Source organism: Choloepus didactylus, chromosome 7 (assembly GCF_015220235.1).
Source record: "Choloepus didactylus isolate mChoDid1 chromosome 7, mChoDid1.pri, whole genome shotgun sequence".
In the NCBI taxonomy this organism is placed as follows: Eukaryota; Metazoa; Chordata; class Mammalia; order Pilosa; family Megalonychidae; genus Choloepus; species Choloepus didactylus.
The window spans coordinates 77,725,910-77,750,294 of NC_051313.1; the positions used below are offsets into that span (position 1 = coordinate 77,725,910).

At 35.8% G+C, this 24,385-nt stretch overlaps 1 protein-coding gene across 6 annotated transcripts in view; it reads right to left on the minus strand.

The window, feature by feature from the left end:
- Positions 1–24,385, minus strand: part of SENP6 (SUMO specific peptidase 6) — a 188,533-nt gene that overhangs the window by 134,940 nt on the left and 29,208 nt on the right. For 3 of the 6 annotated variants that reach the window (XM_037843879.1, XM_037843882.1, XM_037843883.1), the window contains exons 4-6: positions 11,314–11,459; positions 10,413–10,517; positions 2,336–2,356 (exon numbers count right to left, since the gene is read on the minus strand). In XM_037843879.1, the coding sequence (XP_037699807.1) occupies positions 2,336–2,356; positions 10,413–10,517; positions 11,314–11,459 (272 nt within the window). Of the gene's footprint in view, positions 1–2,335; positions 2,357–10,412; positions 10,518–11,313; positions 11,460–24,385 lie in introns of those variants that run through there. The other 3 variants (XM_037843880.1, XM_037843881.1, XM_037843884.1) reach the window with 3 other exon arrangements.

Genomic DNA, 24,385 nt, shown 5'->3' on the forward strand with positions numbered 1-24,385 from the left:
AATCTGAGTCATTCAAGTTGTCATATCACCACAATATAGAGAATTAGCAGTCATTTTTAAGTTTGCATGTTCTGGGTCTTGATACTGTTATCTGTATTCTAACTGGGCTTTAAACTGAAAACATTGCTCAGTGTGCCCACCTATAGCATAAGAGGTAAAAAACTGGAAATTATCCTTCCATGACTATTTAACTTTTATTAGATAAGCCATTTTTCAATAAATAAATACTTTAGTTCAGAGATTTATAATCCCTCATGTAGTAAGGGAAAAAGATAAAAAAAAATCTTCTAAAAATCTTCTAAAAATCTTCAAAAAGAAGAAAAAAGATGTGGTTTACTATTCAAGAGGGGAAAAAAAGACTCATGAAAAACACTAACAAAGAAAAATTTGGTAACAAAAAAGTTCTTCTCAATTTATTTCTGATAAAGAGAAACAAAAAATAATTTTAGGTAAGAATCCAAAGGATAAATGGGCTAAATACAGCATAACAGCTACTAATCTGCCAAATAAAGCACTGAAGTATATTCATGATAAGGTCTTTTATAAATAGTTGCTGCTTCATATCCAGTTTTCAGAACTTTAGTCTCTGGAGATAATCTTAGTACAAAAGATTAAAAGAATTTCAATATCTATCACTATTAATACAGCAATTTCAAATACAGTGTACTAGTCAGTCTTGAATAAGTATCTCATTTGTTCCTCACAAACCTCCTTTAAAATTGGGCAAATATTATTATTCCCATTTTACACTGAGTAATGTGCCTAGTGGTTATGCTGGTTACTCAATTCTAGATGTTCTGACTCTATCACAGTTTTATTCCAACAAGAATCTAAGCTACAAGAAGGTAAAGATCTTTGTCCTCCCAGAAGAGTGCCTGGCACATATAGGCATTTAAATATTTGCTGAATATATCAATGAATAAATTTCTACTACAGAAATATGTATAAAGCCAAAACAGTGGGAAAAAATCAGTATAAGACCTCCACAGCTACTGTGAAAAAGTGAATAATCTAAGATCTTTCTTTATATTATTTTGGTAATATAACAGTACCTACATTTTATCTACCATAGCATAGAAGAATTTATTTAGATAAAAGTGTATTTCACATGTGTGACTGCATAAAGAATTACTTAATGTATATTTTCTAGCAGTTTTATTAAAAACATATTGGGGATATCCCTACTAAAAAAAGGTAATTATTTATGCATTAAAAATTAGAAAGACATAAAATGACTTTTGTATCTGACCTAAGAAATAATAATTTAGTAAAAGAGAAAAGTTGGCACAATGGGAAAATACTTTTTCTCTCTAGGAAATAGGTAGTAAAATATCCATATAACCCATTCATTTAAACATGTAAGATCTGTGAAGTATTTCAGAATTATAAAATATGCCCAAATAGTTTGCTGGAAGGATCATCTTTATATTTGCATTTCAGAAACTTGGTGTTCATAAAGATGGAATATAAATGCGTTTTACTAAATGTTACAGGCTGTCCTTTTACCTCCTCTATGTTGTTAAACAAAATTGTAAAGTTAAACTTACAGAATGCCCCTTTTTTTGATATGCATCAATTACATGAAAGCATTGCTTTGACAGGACTCTTAATCTGTTCGCTTTTTGTTTTTTTTGGGGGGGGGCGGGGTGGGTAGATTCATAAAAGACTTCTGAGAATCTGATGAAAGCTAGAAAAAAGTACATCTGCACAAAAAATTCTACATTCATATTATTAGTTTTAGAGAGGCTACCCTTAAGGACACTGGCTTTAGAATAATTACAATCATTTCACTATGCAAAGAAATATGTATCCTCAAAACTTTTTTCTACGCCATTTACACTACTCAACATTTTTCCTTGAAGGACTATGGTCTGTCTGTGGTATCACAATGGGAAGAAACAGTGATAGAAGGTTGATCATGAAATTTTGTTAATTTTTGATTCAGAATAGGAATACATTTGATGTTAAAGTGTTTAACTCCAAGTTTAAAATGTTCTAATTCCATTTTTCTCCTTACTGTACTGAAATATAAAAACAGAAGTATCATCACTGAAATATAGGAAAATTCTGATGATAAAACAGAGCAACTTAACTACTAAGGCACTGAAATATTCTGTTTTTAATCGAAAGTAATCACATGCACATAAATATATAACTATTCATGGAAATGTATATTGAGAATTATGCTGAAACTATCATGTAAGTGAAAAATCATATTGTGCTATTAATGATCAACTCTAATTGAATGGATATTTTTAAAAGCATAGAAATAATTAAGAATCTGATATCTTAAACTGCTATATCCATGTTCTAATTTCATGAATTTTAAGCTTACCTTTCCTTTCGGTCCAGACTGCTTAAAACATGAAAAGAAAAAAAATGTAAGAGGCAAGACCTCATTGTTGATATATCATTATAGTTTTAGTAACTGCAGTCAATAAGGCAAAGTATAATGTGATCCATTTGTTTAAAACACATTAAATACATTCTACATATTAGGTTTTGAATCGTATCAGATATGCAAATTGTTTTCCAATTTTTGTCAATATGCAAAATTATATTTAGACAATCTTCCTGTTGAGGAGGGATGTACAAAAAATTCTTGAAAGGGTTTTATTTAACAATCCAACATTTGAAGATACATGTTATTTTAGAATAGTTTTATAAGTAGTCTTCAAGGGACACTAAATTTTTAGTGGTTCCAATCCTGTTATTAGATATGATTATTTGAATCTGAGTGAGAAAAAATACTTTTCAGGCTGAAACATTTGTACAAAGGTCTTAAACATATGGTTTGGGACACAATAAAAGGCCTGGGGTTGAAATTATGGCCTCTTATCAAAGTTCAATATATAAAAGTTCCAACCTTCTCAACATTTCATGGAAGCCTGAAAAGTTATTAACATCAATTATTCAAGAGTAAAACTATATAAACCCTTAATTCAGGATAAAACAAGATTCACATCTTAAAATTATTCCTCTATTAAAAGGAATTAAATATTCAGAACTAACCGTAAGCAAGGCAGTTTACAAAATATCTGCATCCCCACATTAACCCTTATAGTCCTATCAAGTGGAGCACAATTCAATCCTAGCAAATTCAGAAAAAATTTGGTTACCTCTCTTTATATAAAGAACATTCAAAGAACCCACATTTTTTAAAAAATGCAATTTTCAATAATAAAGAAAATAAACATTACAAACTTACATTAATACCATATTTGAAATTTACCTTTGCTGTTTAAAAAAATGGGAATAATCTGTATAAATCAATGCTGTATAAATGACAGAAAAATGAGGGAATATCATCACGTCTCTATTAGAGTAAGTGAAACAAAAAATATAAACATAAAGGTTTAAACACAGTCTCTTACCCTCTATATTTATTTCTTATGTAGCTATATTTCCAGGTAAAGTAAAATGAAAGCCAAGAGTTAGGCATTAATATTTATATTAGCCATTTCCAAAACTCTAAAGTGCTGTGTCCAAAGAGTGATAAGAATTTTCTGTTTTTTTTAAACTCACTTGCATAAAGGAAAGGAAAGTTGTAGAAGACAGAGTAGAGGTAAAAGAACCACATTTGGTTCTTCCCAATAAACCAAGACAGTTAGAAAGAAAAGCAAGCAAAAATATATTTACATCCATGCTCATTTTTCTTAACCTTGAGGAAAATGCATTTAGAATGAGATGATACATAGTTTATAAGCCACCGTACTTTATACAAGAATCCTCAACAATTGTTTATTATCAAGTCCTGCTCTAGAGAACCTTACATGTTAAACTGTCAAAAAAACACTTTTTTTAAAAATGGGGAGGGAAACCATTATTAGTAATGGAAGACTTTGTAAAAATGTCAGCTTACATTCTTTTAGGACTGTTTCATACAAAATGAAAAATAAGTTACCTTGAGCTAGTGCTCTTCAAACTGAATGAAGGAAAGAGATAGGAAGTTAAAAACTTGAGAGGAAGGCAGGCAAGAAAGGAAGGAAAGAAAAGAAGGAAAGAGAAGAAGGGAGGGAGGGAAGAAGACTGATTTTTGATTCTGGTATCCATAACCTTATTTAGGACATTAAAAATTTTTTCAAAATGGTATTTTTCATTAATAATTAAATCTTGCTTATTCCAGAAGGGCATTTTTTCCACTTATGGGTTACATATGATTTTGCAGACCTTCATTTTCTCCTATGGTCCTTACAATGTTTTCCCTTATCCATAATGAAAAGCAGACAACCACAAAACAAAAACAAAAACAAAAAAAACACATGAAAGAAGGTAAAACAAGCCAGTAAATTGCACTGTTTTAGCAAGTCTGATTAAAGTTAAGGGCCTGAGATGGTATTAGTAACATGATACAGATTTTTAAGTTTCTGTATTTCATTTTTCCATATTAAGTAATACTATACTTCCATCATTATATGGTATATATATATATATATAAGTAACCTATCTTTTAAATAGGAGTTAAATTAACATCTGGAATAGCATGAAGGGAATAGATTGAAACCTTAGTTATCTCCCAAATAGTAGCTAATCTCTTCTCATATTTTAACAATCTACACACATTCCTATTAAACAGGTGTGAAGCACTTATTTCTGTATCTTACTAAAGAACTACAAATTACTCAGAAGAAAGGTCTGATTTGCTTAGAAGCCAAGTTATATCATTTGCCCTCAAAGAACTGACTGAGTATGTGAAACTACTAACTGGTGACATTTTGTTTAAACTCAAATGAAGAACTGAGTAGTAAGTAAGAAAAGTTAGTAAAAGCCAGGGTATTCACCCTCACTGAGGTCTGACAATTGTGCCAACACTAGATTAACTAAAATCAACTTCTTGATAGCAGCCATCAGAGGTGAAGGCTTTCTTCATGCCTTTGATAATGTTTCTACTGCACAGAGTGTCCTCTTTAAGCTGCACATACAAAAGCTCCTTTAATACTTTTCCTTGGTTAATCCTTCCCTGCTCCCTTCTCTGCAATACTACTATACATATTTTGTATATCTATCTCTACTACTGCATTTACTATATAATTATTTGTTTACTTGTCTTTCTGTCCTCTACCCTAATAAAATGAGCTCCAAGGGCCAGGAATTCACCACACTCATCTTTGAATACTCTGCACCTCATGTATGCCTGATGTTTAACATTAAACCACTCAATGGCTTTGAAGGGAAAAAATGGAAAACCTCTCAATGACTTGTCTTTCTACCTCAGAATCTTTTTAGTGACAGTCACACTACAGGATGAATAAGAAATATGTATTCCTACAGATAAGAATAAAAGATAAACATAAGTAAAATCTATCCTGACTTAACTCTTTCATTTCTGTTACTGCCCATATTTGTTCCTGTCAAGTATTTCTGCTCAGGATTGTTTCTTTAAACACATTAATTCAGATTCGTTTAGTTGGTTTAGAAGTAATATTTTACTAGTAAATACTAGCTCCTATTAACTAAATTCCATCTTTTATGCAGAAGCATAATGATACAAATGATAGGAGCTGAGACCTAGAATAAAATAAAATAGTAATCAATTTCCGAACTGTAATCAATTTTTTAACCTTAACAGTGAGGAAAGGAAGGATGGGGAGAAAAGGTCATAGTGGAAATAATTCCAAACTAAGAGATAATTTCAAAAGCAACAATAATTTTGGTTGTAAAATATATCACTCAAAATTATAACTATTAGTATTTCAAGTTGGACCACATTTTTAGAACATCAAAAGACAGATCTTATCACCAATGGATTCTATCATTGCAATCAGCATGTGAGAAAGAGTGTGTCTTCCCTTCCCCCAATTACTCTTTTTTTATTTTCTATTCTCATGTTGCGTAACAGGTAGGCCAGAGAGCTTGATTTGTCTATGCACCCTGGCAGAAGGGCAAGCCCAGTTTTTGATATGTATACTAATCCCTCTTTCTTTTTATTTGATATTCTAAAATATCTTACCTGAAAACTATGATAAAATAACATATTTAAGCTAAAGAAAGATTTTCTTACCACCCTAAAATCTGAGAAAGATTTAAAGTTTAAGTCTAATAATCTATGCTATAGCAAATCTATGTAACAGCAAAAGTAAAAAAGTTTTCTAAGAGTCAGGACACATTTTCTGAATAAGTAACAATCTAGTTTGACATTTAAAAAAAATGAAGAATGGCACCTAAAATATACACCGAATCTCTAATATTTGCTAGTTATAAAAATATTTCATCTCAACTATTTATAATCTAATAAATAAATATATCAATTAATTATTTAGCTGTTGGTGGCTAAGAATTTGAGTCAACTGAAAGCGGTAACATTTTGAACATGGTTCTGAAAACTTCGAAAACAGTTACAAATAGCAAACTTTCCTCAAGTGTTACTTAAATTATTTCAAGGATCCAGTATTACTTCCAAGAGCAGTAAGAACACCCAAACCTATCAAAACTACCAAAATATAGAATTTTCTCAAACATGTAATAATGTGGCTTGATTTGACACTATGGAATCCTATATATTTACAAAGATAAGGTAAAAGGCTCCATATTCAAGATAATGGACTGAGAAGCTTCCCTTCACAGAAGCTTTGATCAACCAGCAAGAACTGGCAGGGGCATCTTTCTCAAAGCTCCAATAAACAGCTGAAGGACTGCATTAACAGGGTGAGTGCTATATCAAGAACAAGGTCACTTAAAAGCAGTAGGTGCCCTCCCCCCTACATGGGATCAGACACCCAGGGGAGTGAATCTCCCTGGCAACGTGGAATACGACTCCCGGGGTGGAATGTAGACCCGGCATCATGGGATGGAGAACACCTTCTTGACTAAAAGGGGGATGTGAAAGGAAATGAAATAAGCTTCAGTGGCAGAGAGATTCCAAAAGGAGCCGAGAGGTCACTCTGGTGGGCACTCTTATGCACAATATAGACAACCCTTTTTAGGTTCTAATGAATTGGGGTAGCTGGTGGTAGATACCTGAAACTATCAAACTACAACCCAGAACCCATGAATCTCGAAGACAATTGTATAAAAATGTAGCTTATGAGGGATGACAATGGGTTTGGGAAAGCCATAAGGACCACACTCCCCTTTGTCTAGTTTACGGATGGATGAGTAGAAAAATAGGGGAAGGAAACAAACAGACAAAGGCACCCAGTGTTCTTTTTTACTTTAATTGCTCTTTTTCACTTTAATTATTATTCTTGTTATTTTTGTGTGTGTGCTACTGAAGGTGTCAGGGATTGATTTAGGTGATGAATATACAACTATGTAATGGTACTGTGAACAATCGAATGTACAATTTGTTTTGTATGACTGTGTGGTATGTGAATATATCTCAATAAAATGAAGATTTAAAAAAAAAAAATAAAGTCTATTTTATCTGAGATTAAAAAAAAACAAGCAGTAGGATCTGGCTGGCCCCTTCTCCACCCCTCACTGGCTTGGCCAATGCCCCATGCTCCCAGTGTGGATCTCTAGTCCCAGTTCTAGAGGGAGCAAGGTAACCCTCCTGCACACACTGGGAACTTGTCTGGTGGTAGCCTAAGGGAATTGCTGCCCCAGCACTTGCCCTGTATGTAGAAGGTGATTCAGAGAGCTCTCCTACAGAATGCTGTGAGAGAGCAGTCAAGCAGATTGCTGGGGCAAGGGATTGCTGGCTGTAGGACATACAGTGCAATGCCTGGGACCCCAAGGAAAATGCTGCCTAAGGAAGAAGGAACAACTGGGAGAATTCCCAGAGCAACATGCCCAAGACAAGATATATGCAAAGAATGGATCAGACCAGCTCCAAAGCTTTGGGCCTGGATCTATTTTCTAAACTCATTGTACGGATAAACTCTAAAGGAGACCGCTTACACAGGTCAATCTACAAAAACTGGGGAAAACACTTCCTTTTTTTCCTTCTTAGGTATCTATATACATATTTTTTCACCCCTTGGCTCCTAGGATTCAAGAAAAGCTATCTGGATACAAGCTTAAGCAACAGACACATCTAAATTCCACCAATAACATATCAAAATATCAAAATAGCCACGTTCCAACAAAAGATTACAAAACATACAAAGAAACAGCAAGCAACAGCCCAGGGAAAGGAGATTAAAGCATTAGAAATGATCAATGAGGAAGACCAGATCTGGGACATTCCAGTACAAAGATTATTTAAGAATATGCTGCAAGGACTAAAGTAATATGTGTTCAAAGAACTAAAGAAATCAGGAAAATGACAGATGAACACAAAGAAAATATCAACAGAAAGATAGAAATTATGAAAAGGAACCAAACAGAGCTGAACGCAAACCCCAGAAATAGAAATGTAAAATTCCCTAAAGGGGATCAACAGCACATTGGAGCTGACAGAATAAAGAACTGGTAAACTTGAAAATGAGACCACTAAAATCACCAGTCTGAGGAGAAGAAAGAAGAATGAACAAAAAAAAGTCAACAGTCTAAGGAAACCATGGAACACCATCAAGTATACCAATGGATGCACGGTGGGAGTCCCAGGAAGAGAAGAAAGGGGCAGAGAGAACATCCAAAGAAATAATGGCAATAAATTTACCAAATTTAATGAAAGACATGAATATACACATCCAAGAGGCTCAATGAACTCCTCCAAATAGGAGAAATCCAAATAGAGTCACATCCCAAAATGTTATAATCAAAGATGGAGAGAATTCTGAAAGCTGCAAAAAGCCAAAAATAAGAAATCCTCAAAAGATTAAGTGCCAAGTTCTCATCGGAAACATGGAGGCAAAAAGGCAGTGGGATAACATATTTAAAATGCTGAAAGCAAAAAATTGCCAACAAAGAATTCTGTATCAGGCAAAACTGTTTATCAAAAATGAAGGAAGGATTAAGACACTCCCAGATATAAACAAAAGTTGAGGCGACTTCATTACCACTAGACCATCCCTACAAGAAATACTAAAGGGTGTTTTGCAGGTTGAAAGGAAAGAACAACAGACAACTGACTGAAGAAGCACAAGAATAAAGATCTCCAGTAATGAGATAATGACATGGGTAAATATAAATACCAGCACTACTGTATTTCTGATTTGTAAATTCACTTTTACTTCCTACAGGATCTAAAAGGCAAAGGCATTAAAACATAATGATAAATCAATGGTTCTGCAGTCATAATGTATAATACATAATTTGTGACAAGAACATAAGGATAGGGGAATAAAGGGGTATAGGAACAAAGTTATGTATGCCACTGAGTAAGCCCCATGGAAACCACAAAGAAAATATCAGAGAATATACAAACTCATAAATACAGAAAGTAGAGCACAGGTTACTAGGCATGGGGAGAAGGGACAATGGGCAATTAATGAAAAATGAGTGTAGGATTTCTGTTTGGGGTGGAGGGACTACTATAGTAATGGATGATGGTGAGGGTACTGCAACATTTTGGATGTGCTTAATCCCACTGAATGGTAAGCCTGGGAGACGCTGCGATGGAGAGTTGTATGTTGTATATGTTTCCACAACTAAAAAAACAGATAAACTAAAGAGATAATGACAATTAAATGCAATACACGATACTGTATGGGATCTAAGACTCAAGGACAAAAGGTTCAAAAGGATGTGACTAGGATACAACAAAAAATTGGCATATAGATGTAAGCTTTGTATCAATGTTAAATTTCTTGAACTTCATACCACACTTAAGGTGATTACATAAGTAAATATCCTTGTTTGTAGGAAATGTACATGATACAGAAGTATTATGTGTTCAACCACAAAGAAAATATCAGAATATACAAACTCATAAATACAGAAAGTAGAGCACAGGTTACTAGGCACGGGGGGAAGGAGCAATGGGCAATTAATGAAAAATTAGTGTAGGATTTCTGTTTGGGGTGGAGTGCAACCTGCTCTCAAAAGCTCAGAAAACGGATGGATAAATAGAATGACACAACAAAGGTGGCAAAATGTTAAAATGGTTGGACTTGGGTTTCTGGGGGTTGGGTGGGGTGGATATGTTGGAGTTCTCTATTTGGGAATTGTATTTTTTTGGCAACTTTCTTGTAAGTTTGAAATTATTTCAAAAGAAAAAGTTAAGGAAAAAAAGATAAGGTAATAACTGCAGCTTTACTCTTCAGGGCTAAACTACCAACCGAAAATATCTTTTGTCAGACGTAATGTCAATGCTATATCACTTAAATATACTCTTAGATCTATTGGAATACAGTGCAATAGAATGGGCTTTTATTTTAAAATTCTCCATTTCCAGAAAGTGATTTATACAAAATTAGATATGAAATATAATAAAATTCTAGGCCATGCATTACCTCAGAGACACGAATATCTCCATACAGACAACCGAAACAGAATTACACAAAGGAAAAAAATTGGTTAAAGAAGAAAAAGTGAAAAATGTCTATTAAAAAGGATCAGATAAACAAAGACAAAATTAGAATCCTTACCTTTGGGCTGCTGTTTTTACTACTGATATCTGTGCATTAGCATGATGAAAACGTCTACCATGAACTACAGTTCCAGAACATAATGATGCATTTTGTGTATTTTCACTGCAGATTCAAGAAACAAAAAACAATTTGAATAGGGAAACAATTACATATACATACGCAAAATAAATCCTATAAAATTCTGAGCACAGAAAAACTTTTCCATTAAAGAAATTATTTATAGATAAGCCTAACTGACCACGTTCAATTGTCCATTAGAAGTTTCTCACTTCTGACTTTGTCTTTCAAACATATCTATTTCAGTTCAAGAAAGAGGATAAAGAACAGAAGAACACCAGAATAGAAAACAGGAGCCCTAAATTCTACTTCTGATTCTGCCACTGACTGGGAAGTTAGTTAATGTAACTCTTGTCTGTCCATACATTAACAGGGTAAAAATAAAACAGTGGCTTTCAACCTTATTTCTGGGAGATATAATAACCCCATCCTACCCACCAGTAACAGCGTCACTAAGAAAGGTAGGTTTTGTCTGGAAGAGAAGATGACTAAAAAATCTTAAAGAAACAAAAAATTCCCTTGTTGAGATAATTTTATATGCATCCCTAAAGGAGACATGAGCATCCCCACCCTATGTTGCCTTTTACTTCTAATATTATGGCTGAAATTTTACTAGTTTTATGAAAGCAAGGTCAGTTTTTGAAATCCCAGCCTACTGAAATGTTTACTCCAATATCTCTTGTTCACAACGAAGAAATCTCTGCATCAACCCTACTCCCAAGATTCAAAGCAAAGAACCCCTAAACTGGAACCACCCTATCTCGTGATTGGGCCTACTGACCAATTCAATATAAAAGGCATTGGTTGGACCTACTGGCTACAAAGGTAGAAGCACTTATACCTCAATTTCTTATTGTTGCTCAACATGTTAAGTCCAATTGGGTTGCCTTTCAAAGTTTTAAAGCTTTCAGTCTTGTTTTGTCTTACATATGTCTTCAAGATGAAATCACCAGAACTAGTAGCAACAATTTCAGATCGACGATTTAACTGTAAAAAGATCCACAGATGTTAAAGAGTCAATAAACACCACAATACGAAACTTATTAGCAACTATTTGAAAACCCATTTATATAAATCAAAAAAGTAGAAAAAATGTACTAGCTATTGGAATGGGGAGAGAGGTGGCAGTGGTATGGTTCTAAAAATAACTTAACTGTAATATTTTCTTTTCAAAAGATAACCCAGATATGTAGAAACATGGGTGCTTTTAGCATTTTCTTTTCATGTAAATATCTCAAAGGATATTTAAAGGAGGATAACCCTTTCTCCAGAAAGTAAAAAATAATTATTTCCCCTGCTTCATATCTGTATTTATTAATAATTCCTGTTATCTGTAGGGTAGTACTGCTAAATATGGTACAGATGATATTTCAACTTGTACTTTTCTACAAGGATTTTTTATTAGCATAAGTGTCTATATAAACACACAGATAGTCTTTATACTTTCAAAGGCACAAATAATAATATAAAGATATCAATAATACATAAATTGGGTCTCATCAAAATTAATAACTTTTGTGCATCACAGGACACAATAAAGAAAGTGAAAAAGACAACCTACAGAATGGGAAAAAATACTGGAAATCATATATCTGATATGGGTTTAATATCCAGAATATATAAAGAACTCCTACAACTCAAAAAGACAAAAAACCCAATCAGAAAATGGGCAAAGGACTCAAAAAAAGACAGTTTTCCAAAGAGAACTACAAATGCCCAATAAACAAATGAAAAGATTCTCAACATCATTAGCCATTATGAAAATGCACACCAAAATCAAACTGAAGCACTTTGCCACTAGAAAGGCTATTATTAAAAAATGAAAATTAACAAGAATTGGTGAGAATTGGAACCCTCAGGCCTTGCTAGAAGGAATGCAAAATGATGCAGCCACTGTGGAAAACAGTTTGGCAGTTTCTCAAAAAGTAAAACATAAAATTACCATATGACCCAGTAATTCCATCCCAGACATATTGAGAAGAATTGAAAACAGGGACTCAGACAGATACACCAATATTTATTCACAGCAGCATTATTCACAACAGCCAAAAGGTGGAAACAACCCATGTTGATTAACAGATAAAGGGTAAAACATGGTATATACATATAATGAATATTATATAGCCATAAAAGAGAATAAAGTCCTGACACATGCTGTAAAATGGATGAATCTTGAAAACATTATGCTAGATGAAATAAGCCAGACACAAAAAAATATTATGATTCTACTTATATGAAATACCCAGAATAAGCAAATTCATAGAGACAGAAAGCAAACGAGAGGTTACCCGAGTTGTGAGGAAGGGGGATGAGGGGCTATTGCTTAATGGGTATAGAGTTTCTGTTTGGAGTGAGGAGAGGTTTTAAAAATGGATGGTGCTGATGGTAGCACAACATTGTAAATGCTATTAATGACATTGATTGTACATTTAAAAATGGTTAAAATGACAAATTTTATGGTACATATATGTTACCACAATAAAAATTTTTTTACGTGCTAAAAAATATATATATCATTAAAGATCATCTTGGGAGATCACATTATGACAACAGAGTGCCTCCTCTTGAGTAATTCTTCTGAACAAAGAAACCTGTTAGGGACTGAATCATGTACACCATAAAAGACAATCTTAATCTCAATCCACGTTCCCACTGGTGCAAACCCATCTGTAAATCGGACCTTTTGAAGACATTATTGTTAGTTAAGGTGTGATCAAATTGCATCAGGGAAGGTTTTAATTCATATTACTGGAGGCCTTATAATGAGAGGAAAATTGGATGCAGTCAGATAAACCACCAGAGGAGACCAAAGTCATCACCACGTGATGGAAGCCTGTCATCACTGGAATGCTACCAACTCTGGGAGAAAGCACCGACTTGCCAACATCTTGATTTCAGATTTCCAGCCTTTAACACAATAAATGCTTGCTAGTTAAGTCGAGCCATAGTGCAGTATTTCCCATAGCAGTCCTGGCTAACAAAAAAAAAAGTTTCATTGCATTAAAAAATAAGCTGCTTTCACGAACTGTGGTAAAAACATAAAACGAAATATTGAGCAGCTGCAAGAAGGAATGAAGTTGTGAGGCAAGCAATTAGGTGAATGAACCTTGAGGACATCATGTTAAGTGAAATAAGACAGAACGAAAGGACAAATATTGTAAGTCCTCACTAGTATAAACTAACTAAAATGAGCAAATGCTGAGAACTGAATTTGAGAACATAGGTTATAAGGGGATAGAACGTAGGCAGAGATTTGGCAATCGACGATGCAGGTATACAGAATGTTCAATAAGGCTTATTGTCAAGGTTCCTAGATTGTAAGCTCTTACAGCTCTCACAGCTATTCCTGAGTTTTAACTGTTATTTAAGAGACTTTTATTTTATATAAAATTTATATTCTCTGTAGCACACTACCTAATTTAACCTACATGGTCAGTTTATTTAAACAACTAATTTCATGGAACCTACAATAGGGTATGAGATCTTGTTATTCTGTACAGGTTAATGTAATACCTCGATACAGGCAGAAAATAAAGAAATACATATATTGCAAAGTTGCCTTGAGGGACTGGGGAAAAATGGGAAAATTATTAAACTTCTCCAACTGGGGAATTCCTGATATTCTTGTAAGCATTAGGGACTTCCAACTTAATAAATCAAGGCCTTGATCTTGGGGCTTGCCCTTATGAAACTTATTCCTGCAAAGGAAAAGCTAAGCCTACTTATAATTATGCCTAAGAGTCACTCCCAGAGAACCTCTTTTATTGCTAAAATGTGGCCTCTCTCTCTCAGCCAACTCAACAAATAAACTTACTGCCTTGCCCCCTATGTGGGACATGACTCCCGGGGATGAGCCTGGCCCTGCAGTGTGGAACTGAGAATGCCTTCTTGACCAAAAGGGGGAAAATAAATGAAACAAAATAAACTTTCCCTGGCTAAGAGATTTTAAAGAGTTGAGAGGTCATACTGGAGGTTATTCTTATGCATTATATAGATATTCCTTTTTAGTTTCTAGTATATTAGAATAGCTTGAAGGAAATTCCTGAATCTATTGAACTGTAATCTAGAAGACTTGATTCTTGATGATGATTGTCTAACTGTATAGCTTTTATCATGTGATTGTGAAAATCTTGTGACTGACACTCCCTTTATCCAGTGTATGGGCAAGGTAATAAAATATAAAAAATATATATATATATAAATAACAGGGGAGTGGATAAGGGGTATGGGTGTTCTTTTTTATTTTTATTTTTTTTTATTTTGGAGTAATGAAAATGTTCTAAAATTGATTGTGGCGATGAATGTACAACTATATGATCATACTGTGAGCCATTGTTGCATTGTTGTATACTTTAGATGGATATGGTGTAGTGTGAATATATCTCAGTAAAACTGTATTTAAAAAAAAAAAGCTGCTTTCAGATTCCAAGACAAAAGGCTCTTTTGTTTGGTTCTTAGTGATTATTTCACCAAAACAGCATTTAAAAATCATTCTTATCTATTTTACTTTTATTATGAAATAATAGTTTGCTTAATTTTTTTACGTTTTTAAAAGAAAATTTAGTCATAATACAGTCACTTTACTTTTTCCCAATTATCTCTACAGAAACCTCTTAGTAAGCTCAAAATATCCTCTCACAAAACCTCTCCAGAGGAGAGTTAATTGTGCCATGCTTTTAAAAACACCATTCTTGTTTTCTGGTACAACTATATTCCCAAATTCTAAAAAGAATAACAGCATTAGTACTATTTTTGACACACTGCTCACTACTGCCTCCACCTTGAGTATTTCTTTACTTTCTAATATTTTCTGGAAAGACAGCCACGCACTTCAGATTCCCCCATTTCTGGTAATAGTGGACCAGGTAATGCAGCCCTGTCTCCCCTCTACCCTCTGAAAACAACTAGAAAAGCTGGACAAAATATACATCAATATACAAAAATCTGTTTAAGGTATTTAAGGGATACCAAGGCAGTGAAAAATTACAGGGCTAAGTTCAGAGAAAAGAAACCCAGAAAGCTGAACCCAGACTTGAAGATGTTTTTCCCAGAGGCACCTGTTGATTCCAGAAGATGAAGATGAGAGGCTGAGAAGTTGAGCTGAACTTCCAACAGACTCACAGAGCTGGGGACAAAAAAAATGGAATTCAAGACCCATCAAAGAAGGGGGGGGGGGACCTAGTAAACCCCAAAGCTGGAATGAAAAGTATAACCTATGAATAAGACAGAATTAGAACTAAAACAACCCTCATACAGACTGAAATCCAGTTTCTAATTATTTCAATCCCCAGCTGGATTAAGGCAGTTAGTTCTCAAATTTTAGAATACATCAGAATTACCTGGTTTGTTAAAACACAAATTGCTGTGCACCACTCTTAAATTGATTCAGCAGGGCTGGATGCAAGCCTGAAATTTTGTGTTCCATCACAAATGTAATTCAGTGGATTTATTAAGTGGTGGGTTCCTAACTTCATTTAATATGTATTCTATCCCAAGTGTTCTAGTCTGCTAATGCTGCCAGAATGCAAAACACCAGAAATGAATTGGCTGCTATAAAGGGGGTTTATTTGGTTTCACGGCTACAGTCTTAAGGCCATAAAGCGTCCAAGGTAATGCATCAACAATAGGGTACCTTCAATGGAGGATGGCCAATACTGTCCGGAAAACCTCTGTTAGCTGGGAAGGCACGTGGCTGGTGTCTGCTCCAAGTTCTGGTTTCAAAATGGCTTTCTCCCAGGACGTTCCTCTCTAGGCCACAACTCCTCTTCAAAATGTCACTCTCAGTTGCTCTTGGGGTATTTGTCCTCTCTTAGCTTCTCTGGAGCAAGAGTCTGCTTTCAACAGCCATCTTCTGCAGCTACTCTTTCAGCTCCAGCACATTCTTCAAAGTGTCCCTCTTCGCTGCAGCAAGCTTACTTCTTCTGTTTGAGCTTATATAGTGCTCTAGTAAACTAATCAAGGCCCACGCTGAATGGGCAGGGTCACACCTCCATGAAAATTATCCAATGAAAGATCTCGCCCACAGTTGAGTGATCACATCTCCACAGAAACATCCAATCAAAAGTATCCAATCCAATCAACACCAATACATTTCCTGCCCACACAAGACTGCATCAAAGATAATGGCATTTTGGGGGACATAATACATCCAAACCAGCACACCAAGATAAATGGTCAGTTTCTTCCATTTTGTTCACTTAGTTGTACAATCATCACTCTCAACTTTAAACAATTTTCATAAAATAATACATCCCAGAGCTCTCAGCTACTAATTTTTCATCCCTAGTGTTAGTGTAGAGTTGGTAAGATATTCCTATTAAATACAGTCATTAATACATAATGGGTAGTTTTTCCATACCACTCTGTTGTTAACCCTCTGCACCAGTGTCATACCTTATAAGTATATCATGCTAACACTTACTTAGGTTTGCAGTGCTACTCTGTGGGTTACATGCCTTTAAACAACCATTAACAAACATTGTTCACCTTCAGTGAGTCACTGATATTTATAACCCATTAATGAACCATAGTCACACCTGACCATTTCCATCCCATTAAGCTCACCCTCATCATCACATCTGTACATATTAGATTATTGCTACCCCTTCACTAACTTCTGACTATCTCTAGTTCCCCTATATTCTACATTTTAAGACACTTATTTTACATTTTTCACAGAGTTCATGTTAGTGGTAACATACAATATCTCTCTTTTTGTGTCTGGCTTATTTCACTCAGCATTATGTCTTACTATGCAGCAGTAAGAAGAAACGAGGTCATGAAACATATGACAACATGAATGAACCCTGAATCCTTCTCTCTTAAGAACTGTTTAAGTCAAAGTTATTTCCCCCAGTATGTAGGCAAATAGCTCATCCAAGCATGTTTCTGATTAACTGCTTACATATATTCAAAATTTCTATTTGAAAAAGCATTTGGGCATAGCTATAGACCACCCAAAGTCTAACCTCTAAGTGAGATGATCTATGTAAGCTGAACTCTTAAACTGCCCAGAGGTTAGTATCAAAAGCTATATATACTTCAGTCAGCAATGAGATAACCAGCTCTTGCTCTGTCACTAATTATGCATCTCATGAAAATCACCATGTATTGTATTGTCAAATTCCCTTAGAAAAGGTTCCCTACAATCTGTTATATTTAGAATCCAGCTCCAGAAGAAAAAAAAAATCACTCCATAGGAGAATCATAGTGTGCCAGTTTGAATGTATTATGTCCCCCAAAATGCCATTATTTTTGATGCAATCTTGTGTAGGCAGACATTAGTATTGACTGGATTGTGATTCCGTTTGTTTCCATGGAAATGTGCCCCACCCAACTGTAGGTGATAACTCTGACTGGATAATTTCCATGTAGGTGTGGCCCCGCCCAATCAGTGTGGGCCTTGATTAGTTTACTAGAGCACTATATAAGCTCAGACAGAAGGAGCGAGCTTGCTACAGCCAAGAGAGACACTTTGAAGAATGCAGAGGAGCTGAGAGAGGTAACTGCAGTTTACAGAGACATTTTGGAGATGACCTTTGAAAGCAGACTTTTGCTCTGGAGAAGCTAAGAGAGGACAAATGCCCCAAGAGCAACTGAGAGTGACAGTTTGGAGAGAAGCTGAAGCCTAAAGAGGAACATCCCAGGAGAAAGCCATTTCGAAACCAGAACTCCGGAGCAGTCACCAGTCATGTGCCTTCCCAGCTAACAGAAGTTCTCCAGACAGCATTGGCCATGCTCCAGTGAAGGTACCCAATTGTTGATGTGTTACCTTGCACACTTTATGGCCTTAAGACTGTAACTGTGTAACCAAATAAACCCCCTTTTATAAAAGCCAATCCATCTATGGTGTTTTGCATTCCAGCAGCATTAGCAAACCAGAACACATAGGATGTTCAATTTGTAAAGATTTTCTTGTCATATAATTAAAAGCGAGAACAAAATTCCAGCTTCCAGTAAACGTTAAAATTAAAATACAACATAAATTATTTTGGATGTCTGGAACAATTTACTACTCCTTCCTGATTATTAGTTTTTATTTTCCATCATTTTATTTGTGCTCTTAACTGAGACATCTACATCAAATTATTTGAGGGAAATTAGGCTTAAATAGGCAAGAGCTGAGCCATTTATGACTGATTATCTGACTAGAGTACTATTGTTAATAATGTCAACATGATATATATTCAATCTGGAGGTACGTGAGAAACTTTGTTTTTTCTTATTATCTCTTCTTTAGCACCCTAAGCAACAGTTTTCCGGCTAATACAAACATAGCATCAGAACTAAGGTAAACAGATGGGTTGGCATATCATATTACATGACTAGAAAACCAACTATCAACATGGGCCTCACTGATGACAGGACAAAGGAAAACCAGTTTACAAAGGTTTATTACATATGGATGAATTACTAAGTGTCATATAATTCTCATAATAATCCTTCAAAGTGGATAGTTATTAGCAAGCCTAGCATCTGATATTCTGTCTCATTAAAGACTATAATATACTACCTACCCAAAAAAGTTATATTTCTCTCAACCGTATATTAATCTACAGAATATATTTACACATTATAAAATTGTTAATACATGATAACACGGATTGGTAAACATTTTTTATAAAAGAGTAGGTAGTAAATATTTTAGGCTTTGTGTTTCACATAGTCTCTGCTGTAACTACTCAACTCTGTCCAACTATTCAAAGCTGCTGTACCATGAAGGCAGCTACTGATAACATATAAACAAATGAGCATAGCTGTTTTCCCATAAAAATTTATTTATGGACCCAAATTTGATTTCATATAATTTTCACGTGTCATGAAATAGTTTTCTTTTGGTTCTTTTTCCAACCACTTGAAAAATTTAAAAAAATCTTCTAGCTTATGGGCCATACAAAACAAGTTGCAGACTGGATTTGGTCCATGAGCCCTCGTTTGCCAATGTCTTTATTGTTAAATTAATCATTAAGTCACTAATGAGCAAATCTAGTTACTAGAATTTAAGCTCCATAGGAAACAAAAAACTTATCTGTTCTACTCCCTAGGGTCTAGAATAGTATGCTCAACATATATTTGCTGCATGAATGAAGATTTCACTGGGACTGTTGAATGTGTAGAAATTATCAGTACGTTGACATCTTTCATTTGAAATTACCACACATAATGATTTAAAGAACAGATTCAGGAAGCTTAGCACGTAAAAATTTTGGATAATAAGATAATCTAGAAAAATTCATTAAATGGTTAATGCATGTTAATCATTTAATGACTTCTATTTTGAACCAAAATAAAGGGTTTCTCCTAATTTCATGATCATTTTCAAAAGAAGAAAAAAGTCTATACTAGTTTAAACCAATGATCCATATGGACCTACATATTATCAACAAGCCAATCAAACTCCAGGGATATGTAAACTCCTGGAACACATGAAGATTTTCCAAAGGATTAATAGACATGGATAGTTTTAAAGGAGTTGACTTCTGAATTCTCAATCTCCATTTTTACACTTTCCTAAAATTAATTTGCTTTAAAACCCATTTGCAGAAAAAGCATCATATAAAATCTCCTTTCTCACCTCTCTTTTCAAAACAATAGCCCTTTTTCTACTTTACAAAAGAAAGACACAACTCTCACCTACTATATTAGGGTCTAAAAAAGACTGCAAAGAGGAGGGGCTAAGCATACTCTTAATTGTGCCTAAGAGTCATCCCCCAGAGGGCCTCTTTTTGTTGTTCAGATGTGGTCTCTCTCTTTAAGCCAACTAAGCAGGTAAACTCACTGCCCTCCCCACTACATGGGACATGACCCCCAAGGATATAAATCTCCCCGGCAACATTCCACATTGATGAATGATGATGAGCTTGGACCCTGCATCCAGTGACTGAGAAAGCCTTCTGGATCACAAGGGGGAAGAAAATTGAAACAAAATAAAGTTTCAGTGGTTGAGAGATTTCAAATGGAGGCAAGAAGTCATTCTGGAAATGACTCTTACGCATTATACAGATAGGCCTTTTTAGTTTTTAGTTTATTAGAATAGTTAGAAGGAAATAACTGAAACTGTTGAACAGCAATCCAGTATCCTTGATACTTGAAGGCTCATATGGTATGACCGTGTGAATGTGAAAACGTTATGGCTCACACTCCCTTTACCCAGTATATGGACAAATGAGTAGAAAAACAGGGACAGAAAGTACATAAACAATAGGGAGAAGGGGAGTATGGGACATTTGGGGTGTTCTTTTTACTTTTACTTTTATTCTCATTTTTATGTTTTGGAGTAATGAAAATGTTCAAAAATTGATTATGGTGATGAATGCACTACTATACAATGCTACTGTGAACAACTGTTTTATACTTTGGCTGACTGTATGGTATGTGAATATATTTCAATTAAAAATTTTTAAAAAAAGTAAACGGGGAGGAGGAGTGTGGGATGTTTTGAGTGTTCTCTTTTACTTTTATTTTAATTCTTATTTTCATTTTTATTTTTTGGAGTAATGAAAATGTTCAAAAATTCATTGTGGCATTTCCCATCGTGCTGAGGCGGGTGGTATGGCGGAGAAGGATGACACCGGAGTTTGACGAAGAGGTGGTTTTTGAGATTACTTCAGACTGCAAGTACGGCAGCAAGAACCTCACAGTGAAGCATGGCAGGAACGGGCTGTGCGAACACCTCAATATCTGGCACGGAAGATATTGTACACCCGCTGCTAATTGTCTTGGAGCCAGTCAGGCAGAGGTTAGCCCAAAGGGGAAAATAACCACGCCCCTTGCAGCCATCTTCCCTGCGCCGGAGCCACAGCCCAGAGCTGCGCCAAAAAACCCAGTGCAACGAGAAGTGTTTCCAGCAACATGCACACATGCCGCAATATTGGGTGTGGACAATAGCCTTTTGCACACCCGCAGCTAATTGTCCTGGAGCTGGGGAGGCGGAGTTGTGTGAAAAGGAGGAAATTAACACACTCCATACAGCCATCCTTACAGCAGGCTGGGAACGTATCTACATGGCCCGGCGGCCCAGAACATCCCTTGAGGGACAGCGCGCACTTGTCATGTAGCACAACCTTCCATCACCAGAGGCCCTAGAAGGGCATGGCTTGGAAGAGGGGCCCACTCAGAAATCCCAGGGACCATACGCCAGTACCAAGGACTTGTGGGTCAACGGCAGAGACAGTCTGTGGCGAAACTGAAATGAAGATTTAGACTCTTGCAACAGCCTTAAATCTCCAGTAACACCTAGGAGGTTTGATTATTAAAGCTGCCCTCCCTCCCTAAATGCTCAGACACATGCCCCACATTCCAAGCGGACAGCACCAACAACACACCCAAACTTGGTGGACCAGTTGGACCCCACAAGAATCAGCCCCCCACACACCACAAAGACAAAGTTGGGGAGAACTGACTTGAGGAGAATAGGTGAATCGCGGACGCCATCTGCTGGTTAGTTAGAGAAAGTGTACTCCGCCAAGCTGTAGATCTGACAAATTAGAGATTAGTCTTTGAATAATCCTACATATCCTATGTGCCGGTTTGAGTGTATTGTGTCCCCCAAATGCCATTATCTTTGTGGTCTTGTGTGGGGCAGAAGTTTTGGTGCTGATTGGATTTGCTTGGAGTGTGCCCCACCCAGCTGTCGGTGATGATTTTGATGAGATGTTCCCATGGAGGCATGGCCCCGCCCATTCAGGGTGGGCCTTGATCAGTGGAGCTATATAAATGAGCTGATTCAAAGAGAGGAAACTGAGTGCAGCTGTGAGTGATGTTTTGAAGAGGAGCAAGCTTGCTGGAGGGGAGGGTCCTGGGAGAGGGCCGTTTTGGGGCCAGAGCTTTGGAGCGGACGCCAGCTGCCTTCCTAGCTGGCAGAGGTTTTCCGGACGCCATTGGCCGTCCTCCGGTGGGGGTACCCGATTGCTGGGGTGTTACCTTGGATGCTTTGTGGCCTTGGGACTGTGGCTGTGTGGTGAAATAAACCCCTGTTTTACGGGAGCCTGTCCATCTCTGGTGTTTTGCGTTCTGCGGCATTGGCAAACTAGAACATCCTAAAAGAACCCTATCAAGTAAAGCAAATGCCAAGAGGCCAAAAACAACAGAAAATTTTAAAGGATATGAAGAAACCAGACGATAGGAATAACCCAAACCCAAACACCCAAATCAGAAAATCAGAGGAGACACAGTACTTAGAGCAGTTAATCAAAGAACTAAAGACAAACAGCAAGAGCATGGCACAGGATATAAAGGAAATGAAGAAGAGCATGGCACAGGATATAAAGGACATGAAGAAGACCCTAGAAGAGCATAAAGAAGAAATTACAAGAGTAAATAAAAAAATAGATGATCTTATGGAAATAAAAGAAACTGTTGACCAAATTAAGAAGATTCTGGATACTCATAGTACAAGACTAGAGGAAGCTGAACAACTAATCAGCAACCCTGAGGACTGCAGAACGGAAAATGAAAGGACAAAAGAAAGAATGGGGGAAAAAATTTTAAAAATCGAAATGGACCTCAGGGATATGATAGATAAAATACAATGTCCAAATATAAGACTCATTGGTGTCCCAGAAGGGAAAGAGAAGGGTAAAGGTCTAGAAAGAGTATTCAAAGAAATTGTTGGGGAAAACTTCCCAAACCTTCTACACAATATAAATACACAAAGCATAAATGCCCAGTGAACTCCAAATAGAATAAATCCAAATAAACCCACTTCAAGACATACTCTGATCAGACTGTCAAATACTGAGGAGAAGGAGCAACTTCTGAAAGCAGCAAGAGAAAAGCAAGTCACCACATACAAAGGAAACAACATAAGACTACGTAGTGACTACTCAGCAGCCACCATGGAAGTGAGAAGGCAGTGGCATGACATATTTAAAATTCTGAGAGAGAAAAATTTCTAACCAAGAATACTTTATCCAGCAAAGGTCTCCTTCGAATTTGAGGGAGAGGTTAAATTTTTCACAGACAAACAAATGCTGAGAGATTTTGCTAATAAAAGACCTGCCCCACTTCAGATACTAAAGGGAGCCCTACCGACAGAAAAACAAAGAAAAGAGAGAGAAATATGGAGAAAGGTTCAGTACTGAAGAGATTCAATATTGGTTCATTAAAGGACAATAAGAGAGAGAGGGGAAAAATATATCTGACAAACATATGTTTCCACAATAATTCTGGGAGACTTCAACACATCACTCTCTCTTATAGACAGATCAACTAGACAGAAGACCAGTAAGGAAATTGAAAACCTAAACAGTCGGATAAATGAATTTGATTTAACAGACATATATAGAACATTACTTCCCAAGTCACCATGATACACATTCTTCTCTAGTGATCACGGAACTTTCTCCAGAAGAGGCCATATGCTGGGACATAAAACAAGCCTCAATAAATTTAAAAAAATTGCAATTATTCAGAGCACATTCACTGACCACAGTGGAATACAATTAGAAGTCAATAAGCATCAGAGACTTAGAAAATTCACAAACACCTGGAGGTTAAACAACACACTCCTAAAATCAATGGTTTATAATGTAGAATGTAGGGGAACTAGCGATAGAGAGCAATTAATGAAGGGGGATCGATAACCCAATAAGAACAGATAAGCTATTGTGGGTAGATTTAATATTCTGGGAATGCCCAGGAATGACTATGGTTTGTTAATTTCTGATGGGTATGGTAGGAACAAGTTCACAGAAATGTTGCTATATTAGGTTATTTTCTTGGGGTAGAGTAGGAACATGTTGGATTCCCTTGTTATGATTTGTTTGAAATGATTTTTTTATTGTATTTTTTGTTGTTTTTTTTTTGATATAGTTGATTTTAAAAAAAAGTTAATTGAAAAAATATGCAGAGCCTCCTTGAGGAGCTAGTGGAGAATGCAGGGGTGTTGGGCTCCCCCACCTCGATGGTTGCTA